Source organism: Pygoscelis adeliae, unplaced genomic scaffold (assembly GCF_000699105.1).
Source record: "Pygoscelis adeliae isolate BGI_AS28 unplaced genomic scaffold, ASM69910v1 Scaffold10, whole genome shotgun sequence".
In the NCBI taxonomy this organism is placed as follows: domain Eukaryota; kingdom Metazoa; phylum Chordata; class Aves; order Sphenisciformes; family Spheniscidae; genus Pygoscelis; species Pygoscelis adeliae.
In genome coordinates, this window is record NW_008824053.1 from 4,892,715 (window position 1) to 4,912,194 (window position 19,480).

Consider the following 19,480-nt stretch of genomic DNA (forward strand, 5'->3'; position numbering starts at 1 on the left):
CTATTTGCAAAGCACTCTAAAAGATTTTTTTCATATGTTACTAATGAGATGCTGAAATACAAAAGAAGTGTTGCCTTTGGTTTATCTCTGTAGGTAAAGAAGATAGCTCTGCTTTGTTATTTTATCACCAGATTTGGCCTTTTTTGAGTTTTATAAACTGTTGAAGTTGATTTGGTATTTTACCATTTGTTTCAGTGAATCTAAGATTTTTTGACTCATAATTCTTTCTGTGGTATTCTTTTAGTGAGATCTTTGTTCAAACACATAAACGTCTAATGCCTAGAGTTGGTGCTTAAATGAAAAACATTTAAATTAACTGGAGTATTTTTAAAACTGGTGCATATGATAAATAATTCAGAAATAATCTCTGGTCCTGATGTTTCAGAAGAAACCAGTTAACAGCATTAAGGGGTTGGGCCCATACTCCAGTTATCCAGGTAAGCAATTTGCATGTAGGTTAAAAAAAAAAAAATCTGATTTGCTTGTAAAGTAGAATAATTGTTGGGTTTTTTTAGATAATATAATAATTTTATTTTGTAAAAATTGACAGAATCTGATCATAAGACAGATCATATTTTTCCATCAGAACAGAAACAATCTGGAGAAAAAAATACATAGTCTGCATAAAAGAATCTTAGCATTATTCTTAGAAATTAAATAATTTAACATGAACTTTATCTGGGTCTTCACTCTTACCTACTTTTTCCCTCTTGACATGCTAATGTAAAGGTTATTTAAAGTGCTGTCCTGCAGGATTTTTTTGGTCATAAATAATAGGAACCATATTTTATCAGGAGAGAGATTCTCCTTTTGAAGAGGAATTAAGGATACAGGCAAGAGCTCTAAAAGTAAAAGTCTATAAATTAAGTATTGGCACTTAAAGCTTTCTATTGCTTATACAGGTTCAATTCTAGTAATTTCAGTTTCACAGTTCCTTGTGCTGCCTTTTGCAGATTAAGAGACTTCACATTTGATCTAAAAATGTTCAACTCTGCAGACATGATCTTTTCATTGGATGATTTATTTTATGAAAGACCTGATACAAGACAAAGGTAAATCTTTATTGTTAAATATATATAATTGTTTTCCAAGTTTTTCCACACTCTGAATCATTTTGCAGCAGATTTTTTTTTTTTTAACTCCCTTTTCTGTCTACCAGTAGAAATGTGGGGCTAAAAATTTCCAGGTTCATAACCTGTGCTTTGAAATGTTTTTTCAAGCACATTGAAGTTTGAATGATGCAGGTGTATCTTAGGGCTATGAGAAATACAGGTTAGCAGAAGTTTTGTCTCTTAAATTTTCTGTGATTAAAAATCACATGAATTAATAATATTTTTTTAGCAGGAGAAACAGTAGGTTGTTTATGATTAGTGATTTTAAGCTAGATGTTGCGGAGGGTGCTTAAAGAATGCTTTTACCCTACATTTGTGTGTTAAAAATAGGTATCTAGAAAATGAAGAGCGTAAGATTTGGTGTATTGCACCTGCTCCAGCTATTGCTGAAATTCCAGCTGCGGAGGAGTTACAGAGGGAACTGGAAAAAAACACAGCCGACACTCATATGGGTAAATATCATAGAATAGAATCATAGAATCATTTAGGTTGGAAAAGACCTTTAAGATCATCAAGTCAAACTGTTAACAGTGCCAAGTCCCACTAAACCATAATATTTGACGTTCATTCTAAATGGCTTAAAAAATAATTAGCTTGACAGATAATTTCTCCGCTCTCTTTTAGTGCTGTGAAATACGAAATATTCTAGGTATGCAAATATAGACAAAGAATGTATTTTAGTAGAGAGTGGTGTCTTACATATGTTTGGAGTATTAGCAGTCCTCTTTGGGCATATACAGGCTACAAGTTTACTGTGCAGAAGTGGGCAAGGTAAGAAGTATGATCAAAACTTCAGCTACTCCACATTGTTCCATGAAGCATCATAACACAGTGGGAAGCAACTGTAAGAGCCTAATGCAACACATGGATCTGATGACCTGTCTCCCACCCAAGGAACAGAGAGTTTATGTCAACCTAACTTTCTTCTTCCCTTTTGGGGCTTTTTTCAAATTGCTATTCAGGAGGCCAAATTTGAATTTGGCCATTGATTGCTGCTAAGTGGAGTATTCCTTCCACCTAGACGTTCAGGATCACCTTAAGGAAATTTATTTTAAAGAATTCGCTTGCTTTATCTCTGTCAAGTAGATTTCTGCATTTCTTAGGTGCTATGCTGATTTATGATATTCTCTATTGAGGAGTTATATTGCTAAGACAGAAGGTTTTTTTTCCTACTTTACGCAAGGGCAATTCCATTAAGAACTACTCATTTGAATAAACTTTCTGGTGTTTGTAGAATTAGAACTGTTGGGGTTACGTCACAAACAGGCCATTGTAATTTTAAGTTTCTAGATGGATAACACTGAAATTAATAGGCTGCGGAATAGAGCTGTTCTGTGATCTTGTTGCATTCAATTGCTTATTTCTGCTCTTGCCTTTCTTTTGCTGACAGCAGTGCTTGTATGGTCAGCCAGATCAGGACACCGGTGCTACTGAGAATTAACCCTGCAAAATGTGATAATTAACCAAGATGACTATGAAACCAGCCTGTCATTGACATCATTACGAATTTTGACTGTTGAGATTGCAGGGTTTATCTCACAGCTGTTTGTAGTAGGAACTTCAAGCTTGGTCTTTGTGTAATTTTTTTAAAAGACCATCTTTATTGTGGGACAGGGTGTAGAGTTTCTATCTTACAAACTACTTTGTAGTTCTGAGGAATAGTTTTGCTCCATTACTTTGTATAGGAAGCATAGAAAGGGACCCTATTTTTATAGCTTTTTAATTGACCACAGATGATTGCATTCATCAGCATGAGTCATAAAATATACACTAAAGTTCTTGCGATAAGGTAGAAATATCGGTTCATATAATGTACGTGAATTTGGCTTATTCTGTGTGGAAAATATTTAATAAAATTACTATGAATAGGAATATGAGTATTAATAGAAATAATAATTTATTGTTTTTGTAGGAGGGAGAAAGCACCAGAATTTTATACAACAATGTAAGAGTAACACTGAGGAAGTAAATGATAAATCACCAGCACCTGTTCATTTTGGCATAGCCTCTGAAAAAGAAGTGCTCCAATTAAGTGTAGGAGAAAGAGAGAAAATTAGTTTTCAGCGTGAAAATCTGAAAATGGTTCCATTGTTTCTCTCTTCTGACCAAGATAAACCTAAATCAGGAACAGGGGTTTCTCAGCAACCTGGTGCAAATTTTTCACAACATAAAATATTAAGTAATTTTCCGGAAAACAGTGATGATGAGAGTGTCCATTCAACATTAAAGAAAAGGTACGTGTCTAGTCAATTCTGATAATTTATCAACTGTCAGAGTTATTACTATTTTAGATACATTTGTTAAACACAGAGTTTGGGATCCTTCAAGTGAAGGTACTTTAACAGGGCTCCAGACACTGGTTCTTTTCAGTATAAGGAAAAAAGATGTTTCCTTTTGGCAGTATTTTAGTACTGTAATTAAATGTGTCCTGAGCTCAGCCTCTTTTATGAGAAAAGTAAGGATGAGGTTTGTTGCTTTAATTTTTTACTCTGAGGGTGGTGAAGCACTGGCCCAGGTTGCCCAGAGAGGTGGTGGATGCCCCATCCCTGGAAACATTCCAGGTCAGGTTGGACAGGGCTCTGAGCAACCTGCTCTAGTTGAAGATGTCCCTGCTCATTGCAGGGGGGGTCGGACTAGATGACCTTTAGAGGTCCCTTCCAACCCAAACTATTCGATGATTCTAATTTTAAAGAAATCGTTAGATGACAAAGGTTTTTTAAAATATTATTTTTAGTTCTTTATCCATGTGGTAACAAGCAAGAAGGCTAAGATCACTTGATTTTCAGAACACAGTTCAGCCAGCCAGGAATACCTTGAGCAGTTCTCAACCTGATTTCAGTGCTGCCTGGCAGGAGGGGTTTTACAGATAAACTCCTCTTCTATGCCCAGCTCTTCTCATTCCTCAGAACCTGTATGTCTCTATTGTTTGTAATTATGCAGAGATTGACAGTTAATCTGCTGTTGGGATTCAGAGCCCATCTGGACAGACAGTTTATTTCGGGTTCTTTCTGGAATGAAAGTAAAGTTAAAATGTACCTTGAAAGGTGTTTTCTTCAGGTAGAAGAGTGCCAGATCAAATAAAAATAGATACAAACTTTTCTTACTAGTTCTGCTTCTAATACAAACATACATATTTTTCAAATATTAGAGAAACTGTATAACATTAGAACCAACTAATAAAAATCCTGGATCTTTTGCAGCTTATTTAAAATGTCTGGCTATATGTATAAAAATACAGAACCTAAAGATAGTTCTGTGGATGTGAAAGAAATTGATACTTACTTAAATACAAGTGAAAACATGAAAGAAGTGAGAAAAGAAGGTTTATGGAGAAATAATCATCATGCTCCAATAACTAAAGACTCAGATTTTACTCTGCATAGGGTAAATGATGGGGACATTGCATCTAAAAATGGAATTAAAATGAAATCATTTTCTAATGCTTCAGAGACTCTGGATATGACAGGTAATTATTATTACTCTATTTCAAAAAAAATAGTTCACTGTCTGTCTTTGGTATATGATAATAATGGATATCCATGATCTGAGGTAGAGTGAAGAACATTTTTCCACCACCTCAAGGTGAAATAATTGGCTAAACTTGATAGAAGATACTGCAATTCTATGGAACTTAATTGCATTGTTGTTTAATATGAGCTGGGTAAACAATTTGTGAAGAAGAGTCGTGTTTTCAAAAGTGCCAAGTCATGTAAACTTTTCTGAAAATGTCACTTCAGATCAGTCCCCTAAACAGCTTGAAAAAGAGCAGCCTTGTCCCTTCATCTGGTAAATAGTCTCATCTTCATCTGAAACCAGAAACTGAAAATGGAATGTTTATTTGTGATGCGGCTCATACTTGTATCTTTATAGAAATAGATTTTAAATAGGAAAAATCTGGAAAATGGAGGAAAGTGGTGAGAATTTTGATTAAATGATAAAATACTTGTTTTAGAAATTGTTTTTTAATAGCTTTTAAATATGTGTGGTTTGTGTCTAGGTTTTAAGCTTTTGGGACAGGGATTCATTGCATCTGTAGAATGTACCTCGTGTACCTGGCTAACTGCTACAGAAATACGGAATAGAAAAATAGTTCTAGCAGAAAATTGTAGGGCAGAGCTGTGGCTTAAGATGGGATTTGGAGGCTGGTCAGGAATGGAAAACGTGATTCCTGTCTGATTGCCTTCTGAGCATCAGTGACTGGATTTGTGGATGAGGGGAGAGCAGTGGATGTCATTGACTTCAGCAAGGCTTTTCATAGAATCATAGAATGGTTGAGAAACACTGTCTTCCACAACATTCTTGTATCCAAGTTAGGACATTAGGAATGGATGGACAACTGCATGGGTAAAAAATGGTTGGACGGTCAGGCTCAGAGGGTGGTGGTTAATGGGTCACACTCTGCCCGCATGCCTGCCACAAGTGGAGTACTGCAGGGGTCTGTCTTGGAGGAGGGGGCTGCCAGGGATCTCATGAAATTCAGCTGGGACGAATGCAGAGTCCTGCCCCAGGGAAGGAGAAGAAGCCCTGGGGTTCCCCTGGGATGGACTTACTGGGGGCTGGCGAACAGCTCGCTGAACATGAGCGAGCAGTGTGCCCCAGCAGTAATGAAGGCCAACAGCATCCTGGGCTTTGTTAACAGGAGCAAAGCCCGGAAGTTGAGGGAAATGATTATCCCCTTCTTCTTGGCACTTTTGAGACCACGTCTAGATACTGCATCAAGTTTTGAGCCTCTGGTACAGGCAAGACATCCTTAAACTGGAGTGAGTTCAGCAAAGGGCCACCAAGATGGTCCTTTCAAATGATGAGCTTGTGACCTCCCTGTCCTATCCTGTCAGCTCCTTCTGTATCGCTTGGACCTTGTTATAGTCTTGCAGCTCCTCACAGAACACATAGCTTGGGGTCAGGAAGGTATTTTTCATGGTTGAAAACAAATCTGGTTTTATAAATCTACTACTTTTATTTCTTTAGGAACTGCAGGAAGAAAACTGGAAATTTTGAGGGCTGTTACAGAAATACGTATCCTTGTATTTGCTGTATCTGATTTATTGATTTTATTACAATACTTTTACATTTACAAAATAATAGTGTTTAATTTGTAGCCATAGGAACTCATGTATTACACTGTAATAGTTTTGATTTGTAATGTAATGCTGGAAATCAAATGATGAATAGGTGTTTACCCTTTGGACTTCCAAAGCTAGAATGAAAATAGGACAACTTATGGATCATTCATTGCTAAGCAAATTTATTCTTATTTCAAACATTCAAATTTTATCCTAAAAACTGTTTATTTTAAAAATGTAACATTTTTAGTTTGCATAATATATATTTGAGGCCAGAGTTCATATGCAAAGGCACATATACACATATATCCTCATACACTTTAAATAAAGGAAAAGTGAATTAGTGTTTAGGCTTATTAGGAAAACTGGATCTTACTTTTTGTCCCATTTGCTTAGGAGAAAATAAACTTCATATATTCCTTATAGGTCTGTATTTATGTTGTAGTGTGCATACAGTGTATTTCCATTCTTCAAGCAGATTTTGCAATAATTTTCCCTCTTGCCCCTGCCTTGAACCCATAACATAATTAACCGTCCATCTATATCTGTCAGAATTTTTTTGCTTTTTTTACAGTGTCTTTTCAATATTTTGTTTCTAGTAACCTGTCAAATGGCAGGTTAAATATCAGCAAGAGGAAATGTCTAAATTTAGGCAACTTAAATTCATGTGAATAGCTTTAAGAAGTGTCATAATTTCCAAAATGAGTAAGGACTGGGTTGTTCTGATGTTGCCAATTACAGATAGAGTCAATGTTCTGCATTTTGAAAATAGATCACTTATTTAGAGAGGTAATTTTAGAGAAGTCTTTTTTAAAAAAATCCTTATTTTCTTTAATATTACTTGCTTATCTTTACCCATTTTTTAATGTTTATATTTAACTACTTTTATTTCTTGTTTTACTCCTTTTTCTTTTCCTTTTTATGTAGCCTTTTAATGTAACATCAATCTGAGGCCCCAGCAGTTCATTGTTCTTGTTACTGTTGGTGTTATGTCTGACTGTGTGTGCATCCTCAGCCTGATGGGATGGTTACAGTTAGCCTGCTGGTGTGGCTTCAGTGCAAGTCCAGACAAGGATCAACTCACTCATTTGGATTTGTAATGTAACAATCCTCTTTCCTCTTACTCACATTTTAGATAAGTACGTTGTCTGAGATATACACAATATTAGCAATTGAAAATATCTTTAAAACCACTGTCAGCACTAAGAGATTGTAGGTGAATTTCTTTGCTGCTGTTATGACTGGACATACAATATTATGCTAATTAATATGTGTTTTCTTACAAATAAAATGTGACCATTGACACTTTAGATGTGCTAACAGCAGTGCTCTGCTTGCTCTTGTAGCTGGTTTGCAGTGTAGAATAAAGCTTTTGTCCCTTGCAGTTTCACATTCCATAATTGTATGCCATTCCAGGAAGCCTATGCCAGGGAGGAGCAATTAGGAGCAATAGGGACCATTGCCTATACCAATTGATTATTGGTATAATCCTGACACCTCTCAAATAGGTAGTGGGTTTTTTGGTGAAGTGGAATATATGGCTCACTAAGAATCTAAATATAAAGTTACGAAATCATTTAATAAGTTACTTTTTGATAATTTTTTACAAGCCTGTATGAGTGAAAGATTGTTGTTTTAAGTTTGCATTTAAATTACAAGAAAGAGATGCATTTTACAGTTTTAAAATAAATTCTATAATTTTTCACTCTATTGTTTTCAATTCCTTAATGCTGTCAAGCGACCCAATTTAGAAGTATTTTTAAGGAGTTCCCATATTTTAACTATGCACAGTCAAAAGCTTTGGATGATGTAAGTATGAAGCATTAGCTGCAGCTGCAGGAAGTACTTTGTAGATAAATTTAAATGATACTTTGATATTCAGAACTTAAAAGGGGTTAGAAAACTGTAATATATTTAGAACCTTTTCCTGGAATAGTTGAGCAGGGTTGTGCTTAGCTGGGAGAAGAGACCAGAAGTACTTTTAAAAATGTTTTTCTCAGTTTTAAATACATTTGTGTGAAGATGTGAATTGTATGTGTATTTATGCATACAGATTAGTAATATTTTTTTAATGATTTTCACAGGAAGATTAAGAAAATCAGAGCTTTAGAGAAGGTTGTCCTTTTGGACATGCCCTTTTTACCAGCTATGCTCTTTCTTTAAAACCTGAAACTTCTTTTCAAAGCAACTGATTTGAGAAAGATGGTATTACAGGTATTGCAGAGAGGAGATACAGGTTCCATCAGAGTCTTCAACAGAGCGTTTGAAATTTTTATTCAACTCTAGGGGAAATACCAGTGTCATTTGCAAACATTCCTAAGCATGTTTTTTAAGCTACTTTTGATGTTGCAAATGTTTTTGTTTGAATTTCTTACCCACTAAGTAAAGTTTTATAAAGAGAAGATTTTTAAAACGGTGCTTATATGAACAGAATAATCTTGTATTTAAATTATATGGGCAGTTGTATTTTTGTTTTTTTTCCTTACATTTTTAGTTTTATGCATAGATTTGGGGTATTTTTCCTTACTGCCAAATTTGTGTTTATTTTCTGATGAGAGTTATACATCATATTGGCCTGTAAAATAATCTTGTGTGACGCTGTTCCTAGAATAATGGAAAATCACAGCTGTAGGCAAGGTTTACTTTTGTGAAAGCTGCAAAAACAGACTTCTCAGGACAACAGTTTTTAAAAAAAATTTTTTTTTGGAATGGCTCATGTGTTAGTACTCCTAAATATAAACTTGTTTGTAAAGTACCAGCAAGGACAAGGTTTGCTTATCACTCATGTATAAGACATGACATATTGTTAAAAATTAAGAGAAATCAGCATATTAAAAAGATAATAGTCTTGTATATTTATTTTTTTTTAATTGGTTAAGCTTGCAAGGTTCAACTCGGTAGCAACTCTCTGGTTCCAAGAAATAAGTTGTAAGTATTCAACTTGGTAGAATTTCTCTGGTGGATTCACAGTGAGTGTTACAAAGGATTATTTAACAAGTATCAGGGAAAATTTTGTATTCGTGCAGCATTCATACTTCATTGATTTTTGTGAGCATTGGAAAACTGGAAATGGTAGATGAAGAACAGAGGTAATTCCTGCAACTGTTCAGCAGTACTGTCAGTGTCAGTCATTGCTACAGTTATTTATAAATCAAGTACTAGGTGATTCCCATTCATCCTTGTGAGCTCCTAACAGTTACAGAATAGTTTTAGAACATTAACAGCTAGAAGGAAAGGAAAAAAGAATGAGAATAGCAAAATCCGTGAGGAAGGAGTTGGGAGCGAAGGAAGGAAATGAAGCTGCACAGAACATGCTGCATGGAGGGAGGGTGGGTGAGTGACACTGTGGAGGAGGAAGGAGCGTAGAGTCAACCTGGTCAGAGGAAAATGAGGGAACCTGACATGGACGTACCTGGCTTCTAAAATGGTGCAGGATGGAATGTGGGGGAAGGAAGGAAGGAAGCATAGTCATACAAAACCTACTTTCATCATTATCGAAAACTTAACATTCTTTTAAAATTATAGATATTTAACAATGTTGGAATTTTCAATGCAGACTGAATTACAGAAGGAAAACAAATTGCACTTTGAATTTGAGCACAAAATACCTCTTTCTGATGAGCCTACATATGGTTGCAGTGGGACATAGGCAGTGATTGTGTATTAATGTCATCCAAGGCTAGATACTGTTTTTTTTGTTTGTCGCAGAATGGTAGACTTCATTACATAATAACCTTAGATGAACATTATCTCATGTATGTTTCTGTGGCAGATGTGTAGCAGAAGATATTCTTTATTTTGCTGTAACTTAAGTTCACATCTAATACAAAATTTTTTAGAGGACTACTTATATCAATGTAATAATAATTTCCTTGTGTCGTTTTCCCCTAGACAATGCTTTTGGAATGTTTGAATAGGTACAATGGATAGCTGTGTTATATTTACTACTTTGCAATTCTTTCCTAGCTTCTTTACACAGATAGGAATTTTGTGATTTGTGCTCCGACTGGCTCTGGAAAAACTGTAATGTTCGAGCTAGCTATTACCAGATTACTCATGGAAGCCCCACTGCCTTGGTTAAATATTAAAGTTGTTTACAGTAAGTATTATGCAGCTTTAAACATTTTGGTGACAGCAGTAGAAAATGTCATTCTGTAAATGTGGAGATCTGGAGTGAGTGCTTTAATTATATTGAAATATGTTAAGAAATTGTGACCTACCTCATTCTTTAAAAAGTTGTTTCTTTTAGGGTTTGTTTATTTGTGATACCGTTGTAACTATTATTAGTATTTAACAGCATTGTGTAATTGTAGTGTTCAGCATTGCCTATAAAAATAAAAAAAACCTTGTGAAGAGTTTGCCCTCTAAGAAAGCAAGATGTACATGAAAAGGGAAGAAGGAAGCAAAGCAAACTAAAACAAATTCTTAGTGGCAGAGTCAGAAATCGTGCAGTGTCTTTTGTGTGCCTGTCTGTTGCTCCGAGATGAGGATCAAATTTTCCAATATTCACTTGCCTGGCAAGGTTTCATGCTAACTGTTGCTTTCTGTCTACTAGTTCAAAAGCAACAGAGCTGTGGTCTTTATGAGTTTAATTGATCAAATATTTTCATTAGTTCCTATATAGAAGATAGTCACAACAATTACACTTTTCTTTCCTTCCTGGAGAATCGAGTTCATATCATGTAAATCAGATTAAATTGGTGGTTTTGTCCCGGTTTTAATTAATTCACACAGTGATATATTTGTATATTAATGGTTAATCTTTATATTTACAAAAGTTTCAGCCTAATTTTTTTTTTTAATTCCAGTGTGTTCAAATTCTTACAATAAAGCTAGTGTTGATTTAGCGTTTACTGTATATTGTAAACAGATCTTTTATAAACAGGCATGTATTATAGTTTCTCTGTCAGCGGATCGAGGTGGAGCATTTCAGTGTACTGTAATGTTTTTGATTGCCGTGGTAGAATTGATATAAATTGGCTGGTTGGAACTTTCAGTAAGGCAGCAGTTACCTGCTGGTGGAATTAGATCTGCTGACCTTTCCAGGTACAACGATGATGGAGAAGGAGACGTGTCAGTTTTCCGAATGTTGGAACAGATTATGAATGTTAATCAGATTATGTACTGCTGGAGCATGCTCTGGTACCTGGTTTGTCAGTGGCTCAATGTACATGAATTAGCTGGCAGTAGTTGTGTAAATTAGAGTTGTTTCCCAGTAGCTTTAACACATGCTAAGGATTGGTGACTGAAGTTCTAGGAGCGATCACTAGCTGCTTGCATTCTTGCATAGCAAAAGATTATTACTTTGGCGATTTTGTGAGTTACTTGCTGGTAGCTTGATCAACATTCTGGAGCTAGTGATTTCCCCTGCTTTATAGGCCACCAATACACTTAGGAGATTTCACACTCCTTTCTGAAGCAGAAACTGGTTCTTTAAATGTCTTCATTTTAGGGATCGCTTGTCAGCTGATACGCAGAAATAGTTCATATTCCAGTGGCTCTAACTAGCCTAGAATGTAATCACTGCGAGATCTATCTGCCGTTTTCGGATCATGTGTAGATCACTACTTTTCACTTAAATCACAGCATTTTCCATATAGATTACCCATCCAGTATAGACTTACATGTGTTGCTACTATTAGTCCTTGTAGAGGATTACTTCTGATTTCTAGAAATCAACCTCCATCTGCTAAAGAATAGTATGTATCCTCAGGAAAAAAAAATTATGAAGAAACATTGTTTTAGGAGTCTATTAATGAGGACCAGCATCAGAACTGCTACCCGCTGTGTTAGCTGCTCGGCATTACCCTGACTACACTTAACTGTACATTTGGTTTAGATAGATTTTGATCTCTTCTGGTACTCTATCTCTTGCTCGTGGATGGTTTCTCATTTATAACCCCTTTTTTTTCTGAATACAGAGTGCTCAAATCATTCTGAACTGGAAAAAGGTTGGTATTTGTATGATCTTCCATACAAATTCATAGAAAGGATGTATTTCCTATGGTTTCTTCGATCTGTGAGAAAACATTTGATAGCTGAATGATTGTTTCCATGTGGGATTGAGGAAAAAATCAGGATTAAGAGAGGGCATAAATAACCTTAATTAAAGGTTTCTGTTTCTGATTGCTGATAGGGAAGAACTGGGGCCCAAAGCTCAACATTGGTCTGTGCACATGGAATGGGGTAATAAGTATAATAATACCAGTTACAAGTTTTATGGTTTTGGGAGCAAAGCTGAAAATTAGGGAAATTAAATTCGAGAAGACATCTTAAAAATGTATGCATTTAGCATCTTTAACAATACAGCTGAAGATTTGGTTTTCATTATATAACTCCGATTATTTTGTGTTATTTTTAGTGGCTCCAATAAAAGCTCTATGCAGTCAGCGTTTTGATGATTGGAAAGAAAAATTTGGACCTGTAGGACTCAGCTGCAAGGAACTGACAGGAGATACAGTGATGGATGATTTATTTGAAATACATCATGCTCACATTATTATCACTACACCTGTAGGTTTCAATTCCAATTCTTGCAAAAACCTAAAGTAAGCAGGCATTGGTAGTCTACTAATTGTATGTTACTAGGGCTGCTCCTTTTTTTTGTAATAAGTAGTAATTTTATGATCCTTATGCTTGCCTGCACACTGCTGTGCATACTATTAGTTCATATAAACAACAAGTAGTAATATAATAATGTGCCAGATGAAACATACATGACATTAGCTTGAATTAATTTAACTGATTTTATTTGAAGATTTATTAAAGTTTAGGCATGTCTGCCTGTACTCTGCTTCTGGCATATGTTGGCCTTTAAAACATCTTTCACCTTCTGTTGTTGTTTTGTTGTGTTGTTTTTTTTCTCCTAGGAAAAATGGGATAGCATGACTAGAAGGTGGAGAGACAACTCTATAGTCCAGCTTGTACGACTGTTTCTCATTGATGAAGTAAGAAAATTAATGTTTTATAGGCACTGTTTTTGTTCTTGAAGATAAAAGGAAACTTAGAAAATACAACATTTATTTAACACGTGTCTAGATTGTAACTGGAGAAATATTTTTGCAAATCTTTTAAAATTCCTAATAGGTGCATGTTATAAAGGATGAAAGCCGTGGTGCAACGTTAGAAGTTGTAGTCAGTCGGATGAAGACTGTTCAGTCTTCTCTTTCGCGTCTTTCAGAGAGTCATGACACTGTTCCTCCCTTGAGATTTGTAGCTGTTTCTGCAACAATCCCGAATGCTGAAGATGTAAGAGTTAAATTTTAACTGTATTTTAATCGGTGTAGCTGTATTTTATAAAATTTACCTGGAGTTATAAATTCAGATTGATAATAAAGTTGTCATTTTGAAGCTGTCAGCTGAAGACAGCTGTGAGGTTGATATTAATGTAACAAATGACCTACAACCATATGGAACTATCAGCCAAGTATGGACATGCTTCAGTTTTAGATTTCTGTTTGTTATTTTTGTCTCTAAGTACAAATCACAACAGACTTGAGATTTCAGTCTGAATTATATTGGTCCTGTAGAAAACGAACTTCACCTATGATTTTAATGGTAAAAGCAATGTCAGATGTGTTAATAGTTTACATGTGACAAAAGCCAAGTTAATTATTGTGTGATGCAGTTAGAAAAGAGCATGATTAAAAGCAGAAATTTATCATTTCCATTCTATTTCTTCTTTTTTAAAGATTGCAGAATGGCTTTCAGATAGTAAGATGCCTGCTGTATGTCTGAAAATAGATGAGGATCAACGACCAGTGAAGCTACGCAAAATTGTTCTTGGTTTTCCTTGCAGTGACAATCAGACAGAATACAAATTTGACTTAACTCTTAACTACAAGATAGCTAGTATTATACAAACATACTCGGAACAAAAACCAGCACTTGTGGTACAACAGCTTTTTTTTCATCATATTTGAAATTATTTCTTTCTTAAGTGTTGATTCAAAAAAATCTTTTCTTATTTATAGTTTTGTGCCACAAGAAAAGGAGTACAGCAGGCTGCTTCTGTTCTTGCAAAAGATGCTAAATTTCTACTGAGTATAGAACAGAAACAAAGGTATTTTTATATTTGAGTTGATAATAAGTGTTTGTGTGTTTTAGTAAACCTGTCACATCTGTGAAGAAAGCTGTTGAGCTAATACAGTTTCTAGCAGAGGAGTGTCTGCAACTAAATCATCATCACAGCTGACATACTTTTTGGTAAATTGGCATTCTTCTTGGGAAGTTTTATTTGCTTCTCAGATTTTTAGGATACTTTTCACAAACATTAAGCTGTTTCTAAAAGTTGCTTTCTAAACATACAAAGGTTAATTCCTATGGACCTATAAGGCCTTGTAGTGCAAAGATTAAGCATATGAATAGTTGAATTGGATGTGGTCTTACTCGTGGTTTAAGTTAAACCGTAAGAAGTCTTTGCATTATCAGATACCTTTAATAAATACAGCTCTGACCCATATTAATTATTATTTACTTAAGGGTTGCATAGTCATGGCAGCTGCAGAGCTACTTCCTGATTTTGGACCTCAAACATGGTCGTCTTTGCCTTATGTGAACAGCACATCTAGATTGTAGGTCGTGACTTGGAAAGATGACTGGGCTAGAAAGGCTGCCACAGCTGCCCCAGAGAGTCAGTTTGTTCCCTTTCTAAGGATGGGAAAGGTGGTGGTTGAAAATATCCAAAGAATGTATATTTAAAAAGTTATTTTAAGACTATGTCCTTTTGATAGTCTAACATGTAGCTGAAAACTAAGAACATCCTTAAAAAGCACAAATGCAGTAGAACTATGGGAAAGTATGTAAAAAATATACATGCCAAGGAATACATCTTACAATCCTTAGTGGGGTAATTGTGTATCTAGTTTCAAGTGAAGCTTTATTTTTGCATTTTAAAAACATACTTGAATCTTTGTATATTCTGCTTACATCAGTGAATCTGTTTTGTGATTTTGAAGTACTCATATTTTTGTGTGTTGCATAGATTACAGAAGTCTGCAAATTCATTGAAAGATTCCAAACTGAGAGGTAAATATAACCTACTACTTCTCTGCTCTGTGAATGAATACTTGCTTGAGTAAACTTAGTCAAGTGACGGATATAATTATTTCATTATCAGATCTTTTAATGTATGGTGTGGCTTATCATCATGCGGGTATGGAGATATCTGACAGAAAAATAATTGAAGGAGCTTTTACTGTAGGAGACTTGCCAGTACTTTGTAAGTAAATTTAACTTCGAAAGTCAAAATGTTGTTAATGTATCCTGAGAAGATTGCAGTTTGGAAGTGGTAATATTTTATGATTCTGTAATTTGTTTAACCTTTGGAATTACTTTGTGAAATCCAGATACAGATGTGTTTGTTTCACATGTGTTTTTACCCTGTGAGTATACATATGCACTGTTACTAAAGACCGTAGAACTGTTCTTCTTCTCAGCATACGTGGAGGTCATCCTCCCTCACATGTCTATATAGGTCTGGCCATGTCCGTTTCCTTTTTGTACCACTGAGCCATCCCATTGAGGTGGAGCTCTCTGCTAGCGTGTCTTTCGTCAGAGTTCACATGATGTTTTCTTTGTTTGTGTCCTTTGCAGCAGTGGCTTCCCTGAAGGTAATCTTTCACATTTATGCTTCTTAGATAGGCAGGATACTATTTTCAAACTCCCACGCGATGTGTTTTGACTGATGGGGAGGTTCCTAAGAAATACTCCATCTGCTGTTACCTGAAATGAGAAGGTATCTGTTTGAGACGTGATGGTCTTAAATCAGACCCTGTGGGGAATTGTCTGTGTGGTTCATATACAACACTGAAAGAGTCATGAATTTTTTCTTCCCTGTACAATGGTCATGACTTGCTATGAAAATTTAAGGTAGATACCCTTACTGTGATCTGGCAACCTTGCTAGAGTCTCAATGACCATGGTATTAAAAAGTCTCTGTATCCCTGCAATCTACTGTACTTTGGCTGCCTGGTGCACTGTGTATGGCTTTGCCAACTGCGGTGCCGTTTCTGAAATCTCAGGAGACCGTGGTTCTACAATTGCTCTTTGCAAAAATAACTTTGAGAGCCTGTGCCACAGCTGAGCACAATGTGAATGTACGTATGGACTACCACTGAAAGAATGCCAAGGTGCTTATTGGTACTTAAGTCCTTTGAAATTTATAGTTTGTATGAATATTTCAGAATCATCTGAGATACTAGAATTACATTTCTACGGCTGAGGGGAAACTGAAAGAGTATGCGGCATATTCCACTTTATATGTCTGTGAGCATGATGGGGGTAGTTTTAATGCACCTTTCACAGATATTGCAAAGGGGAGAAATTCTTTGGTCTTGAAATAGAGTGTACGTATACTGACTGTGTGCGTGTATACTGACTGTGTATGTGTGTGTAGACATGTGTATGTATATACACACACATACATGGACTGAAGATCTGATTGCACTGGTAAGGAACCTTTCTTTGCAACTTTTTTATGGTTAAGTCATTTTGCGTTGACAAATTTCCCAGCTTGCATACCATCACAATATGAAAAACAATAATATTCTCACAAGATGGTATGGTTATGCCTGTAGTTTAGATTGGATTCCTCTTTCCTGATGTACCTATAATTACTAATTTTAGTTCTCCTTTCATTTCAAAAATAATTGGAAAATTCATTAATACTTTGTTTTCCTGGTGGAATAGTTGTATCAGTTGGCCTGTATAGCTGGCTTTTCATGTTCAATTCCTGCCACCCCATATATTTGTTAGAGAAAGTGAATTAAAAAACTTGAGTGTGAGATAATTTGCCACAAACTCAACTGGTGTTTTCCACATGAGAGTTCGCATTGGTAAAGTATTGTGATAGTATTGGTGCTGATTCTGGTACGGTGCCATGGATATAAACAATGCTAATGACTGATGACTTAAAAAACCAATACATTTTAAAGATACTGATCACTACAAAGCAAGATGAAGTCATGGCAGTGTTCAAATATCTATCCACGAAGAAATATGAATAATGTTTCTTCAGTGTGTTATACTGAAGATGGATTGGATTCTGGATTATCTCCAAATGTTAAGGAATGTTTAAATAAAAATATCTGGGATGTAATTTGTTGGAGAATACTCAATAACAAATGAATGCTGATGATTAGATACACAGAAATTGTTACGCAAATACATGTCTGTAATCTACATCTAATTCTTTGTGGTGCAGAATGCCCACTGACTTCACTAGAAAATAAGAGCTCTTAGGAATCAGAATTAGCCACTTACTTGCTGCTTGCTTAATGTCTGCCAGACATTTCAGTGGTATTCATCTTGCGGTCAATATACTTTAATGCAGTTACTACTAGCACCTTAGCTGTGGGAGTCAATCTACCTGCACACCTGGTGGTTATAAAGTCCACAATGCACTATGTTGGAGGAGTGTTCCAAGAGTACAGTGAAACTGATGTTCTGCAAATGATTGGGAGAGCAGGAAGGCCTCAAGTAAGTTAATGCTATATTATATTGATGCTATCTATAGGCGGATCAGTAGAAACTATTCTCGGCAAAGAAACTACAATGCCAAGAATTTTACTGCAACTTTCGGTTTTTAAAGGGTTGTTATTAATAGTTAAATTACTTCTGGGTAACTTCCTAATTGAGAAAGAAATGTTTGCTTTTGTATTGTCCACTGAAAAGTACTGCTTCACCTGGCTGTGGAAAAAGATCTAAAGATTACATTTGGGTTGCATAGCAAATGGGGATTAGAGAAAAAGTAGAAAGCTGGCAAACAACTTATAAATTGCATGATAAAAATTCTGGAATATTCAATAGTATAGAGAGCAATGTGCTTTTGTTCTCATACCATCAGAACAAGAAAAAAATCTAAGTTGGAATTGGGGTAGAGGGGGAGTCAGAAACACTGCCTTCAAAAAGCTATTTCATTTTGCTTCCACAAGAGGTTGCTGATGCTAAGAATGCTGTGTTTTAGAAAGGGTTTAGACGTTGATTTGGCTGTAAAAAGGAGGGAGGGGAGGGCAGAATTTAAAAATGGTTATTTTAATTATACCTCTTGAAAGTCTCCGAATCATTTATGTTAAATCTTACGCTTTTAAGTCTTCTAATTTTTAGAAATACAGATAAAGCCTAATACAGGAGATGGCTTACCCCACATTTGTCTCCAGAGGCTGCCTATATTAGCCACTGTGGTGTGTTGTGTACGTGACACTATTTTTTTGGACCGAAGATCTAAACTAGTATGGAAATTCCTATATTCCTAACTTCAACTGATTGTTTTGTTTTGTTTTGTTTTTTCACTAGCGAATGTAATTCAGTAAGATTTTTAAAGTTGTGACTCGGAATCCTAAGCCGCTTCAACTTTCTGAGTCAAGACCTGGAATATTTACCGAGATCTGCCTTTCAGTATTACATACACTAATCTGATCTAAGAAATGGGAAGGTCAGGAAACTTCTCATACAAAAACCAACAAATCAGTCTAATGGTATTTTTTGCATTACAAAACAAAACAATTAAGTGAGGTGGCTTGAGAGTAGATGATGAAGATTATAAGAAATGACTGTAAAAGGCTTGACTGTTCATTGAAGACTTTCTAATGTTTGGGGATTACCGATGAGAATTCGTGTCAGTAAATTATTTTCTGTGGTTGTGATTAGGAATCCTTTCCTTAGCTGTGGACCTTCTAAGGAGGTCAATAATGGTTCATTTGTGGTGTTTCTCGACGTTTGTCTGTTATATGTACATTAGCACATACAGGCTGGTGCGCTGACCTGCCTGCCAGCAATGGCTGAAATCCCGAGTTCTGCTCACTACCCAAATGAGTTAGAACTTGCCTTTAAGTTAGAGAGGCCTGGGCGTTCAACAGCCATTTCAATAAGGATTTTAAGAAAACAGTTTTAATCGTTTCAACAGATATGTGATGCATGTTCAACTGGAAATTTTTTGCTGAGAGCTAGAGAGCAGATTTTGTTTGTGGTTTTATTTTTCAGTTTGACACTACAGCTACAGCAGTTATTATGACTCGTTGGAGTACAAGGGAGAAGTATATACAGATGTTAAATAGTGCTGATATAATAGAGAGCAGGTAACTAAGTATTTTTATAAGATTATATAGACAGTAGCAATGTTTCATAGTTTCTACAGAATGTGTTTTTTCAGGTGGGGTTTGGGGTTGGTTTTTTCGGTCTATTTAGAAGAAATTTAAGGAAAATCGAATCAAGCTATTCAGAAGTTAACAGCCTTCTGTTTTATCAGCTAAAAACACCTTTAGAACATGTTGAACTTAACAAAAAAACAATAGTTGTAGATTCCTG

The 19,480-nt window shown here is 35.6% G+C and overlaps 1 protein-coding gene across 1 annotated transcript in view; it reads left to right on the plus strand.

The window, feature by feature from the left end:
* The first annotated feature begins 981 nt into the window (after window positions 1-981).
* HFM1 (HFM1, ATP-dependent DNA helicase homolog (S. cerevisiae)) overlaps window positions 982-19,480 on the plus strand; it is a 39,482-nt gene continuing 20,983 nt past the window's right edge. Inside the window, exons 1-16 of the mRNA XM_009333880.1 lie at window positions 982-1,052; window positions 1,443-1,564; window positions 3,025-3,346; window positions 4,313-4,578; window positions 6,081-6,128; window positions 7,914-7,984; window positions 10,142-10,274; window positions 12,537-12,688; window positions 13,045-13,122; window positions 13,262-13,423; window positions 13,867-14,067; window positions 14,149-14,237; window positions 15,159-15,202; window positions 15,294-15,395; window positions 17,508-17,653; window positions 19,157-19,251. Of these exons, the coding sequence (XP_009332155.1) occupies window positions 982-1,052; window positions 1,443-1,564; window positions 3,025-3,346; window positions 4,313-4,578; window positions 6,081-6,128; window positions 7,914-7,984; window positions 10,142-10,274; window positions 12,537-12,688; window positions 13,045-13,122; window positions 13,262-13,423; window positions 13,867-14,067; window positions 14,149-14,237; window positions 15,159-15,202; window positions 15,294-15,395; window positions 17,508-17,653; window positions 19,157-19,251 (2,102 nt within the window). The remainder of the gene's footprint in view (window positions 1,053-1,442; window positions 1,565-3,024; window positions 3,347-4,312; window positions 4,579-6,080; window positions 6,129-7,913; window positions 7,985-10,141; window positions 10,275-12,536; window positions 12,689-13,044; window positions 13,123-13,261; window positions 13,424-13,866; window positions 14,068-14,148; window positions 14,238-15,158; window positions 15,203-15,293; window positions 15,396-17,507; window positions 17,654-19,156; window positions 19,252-19,480) is intronic.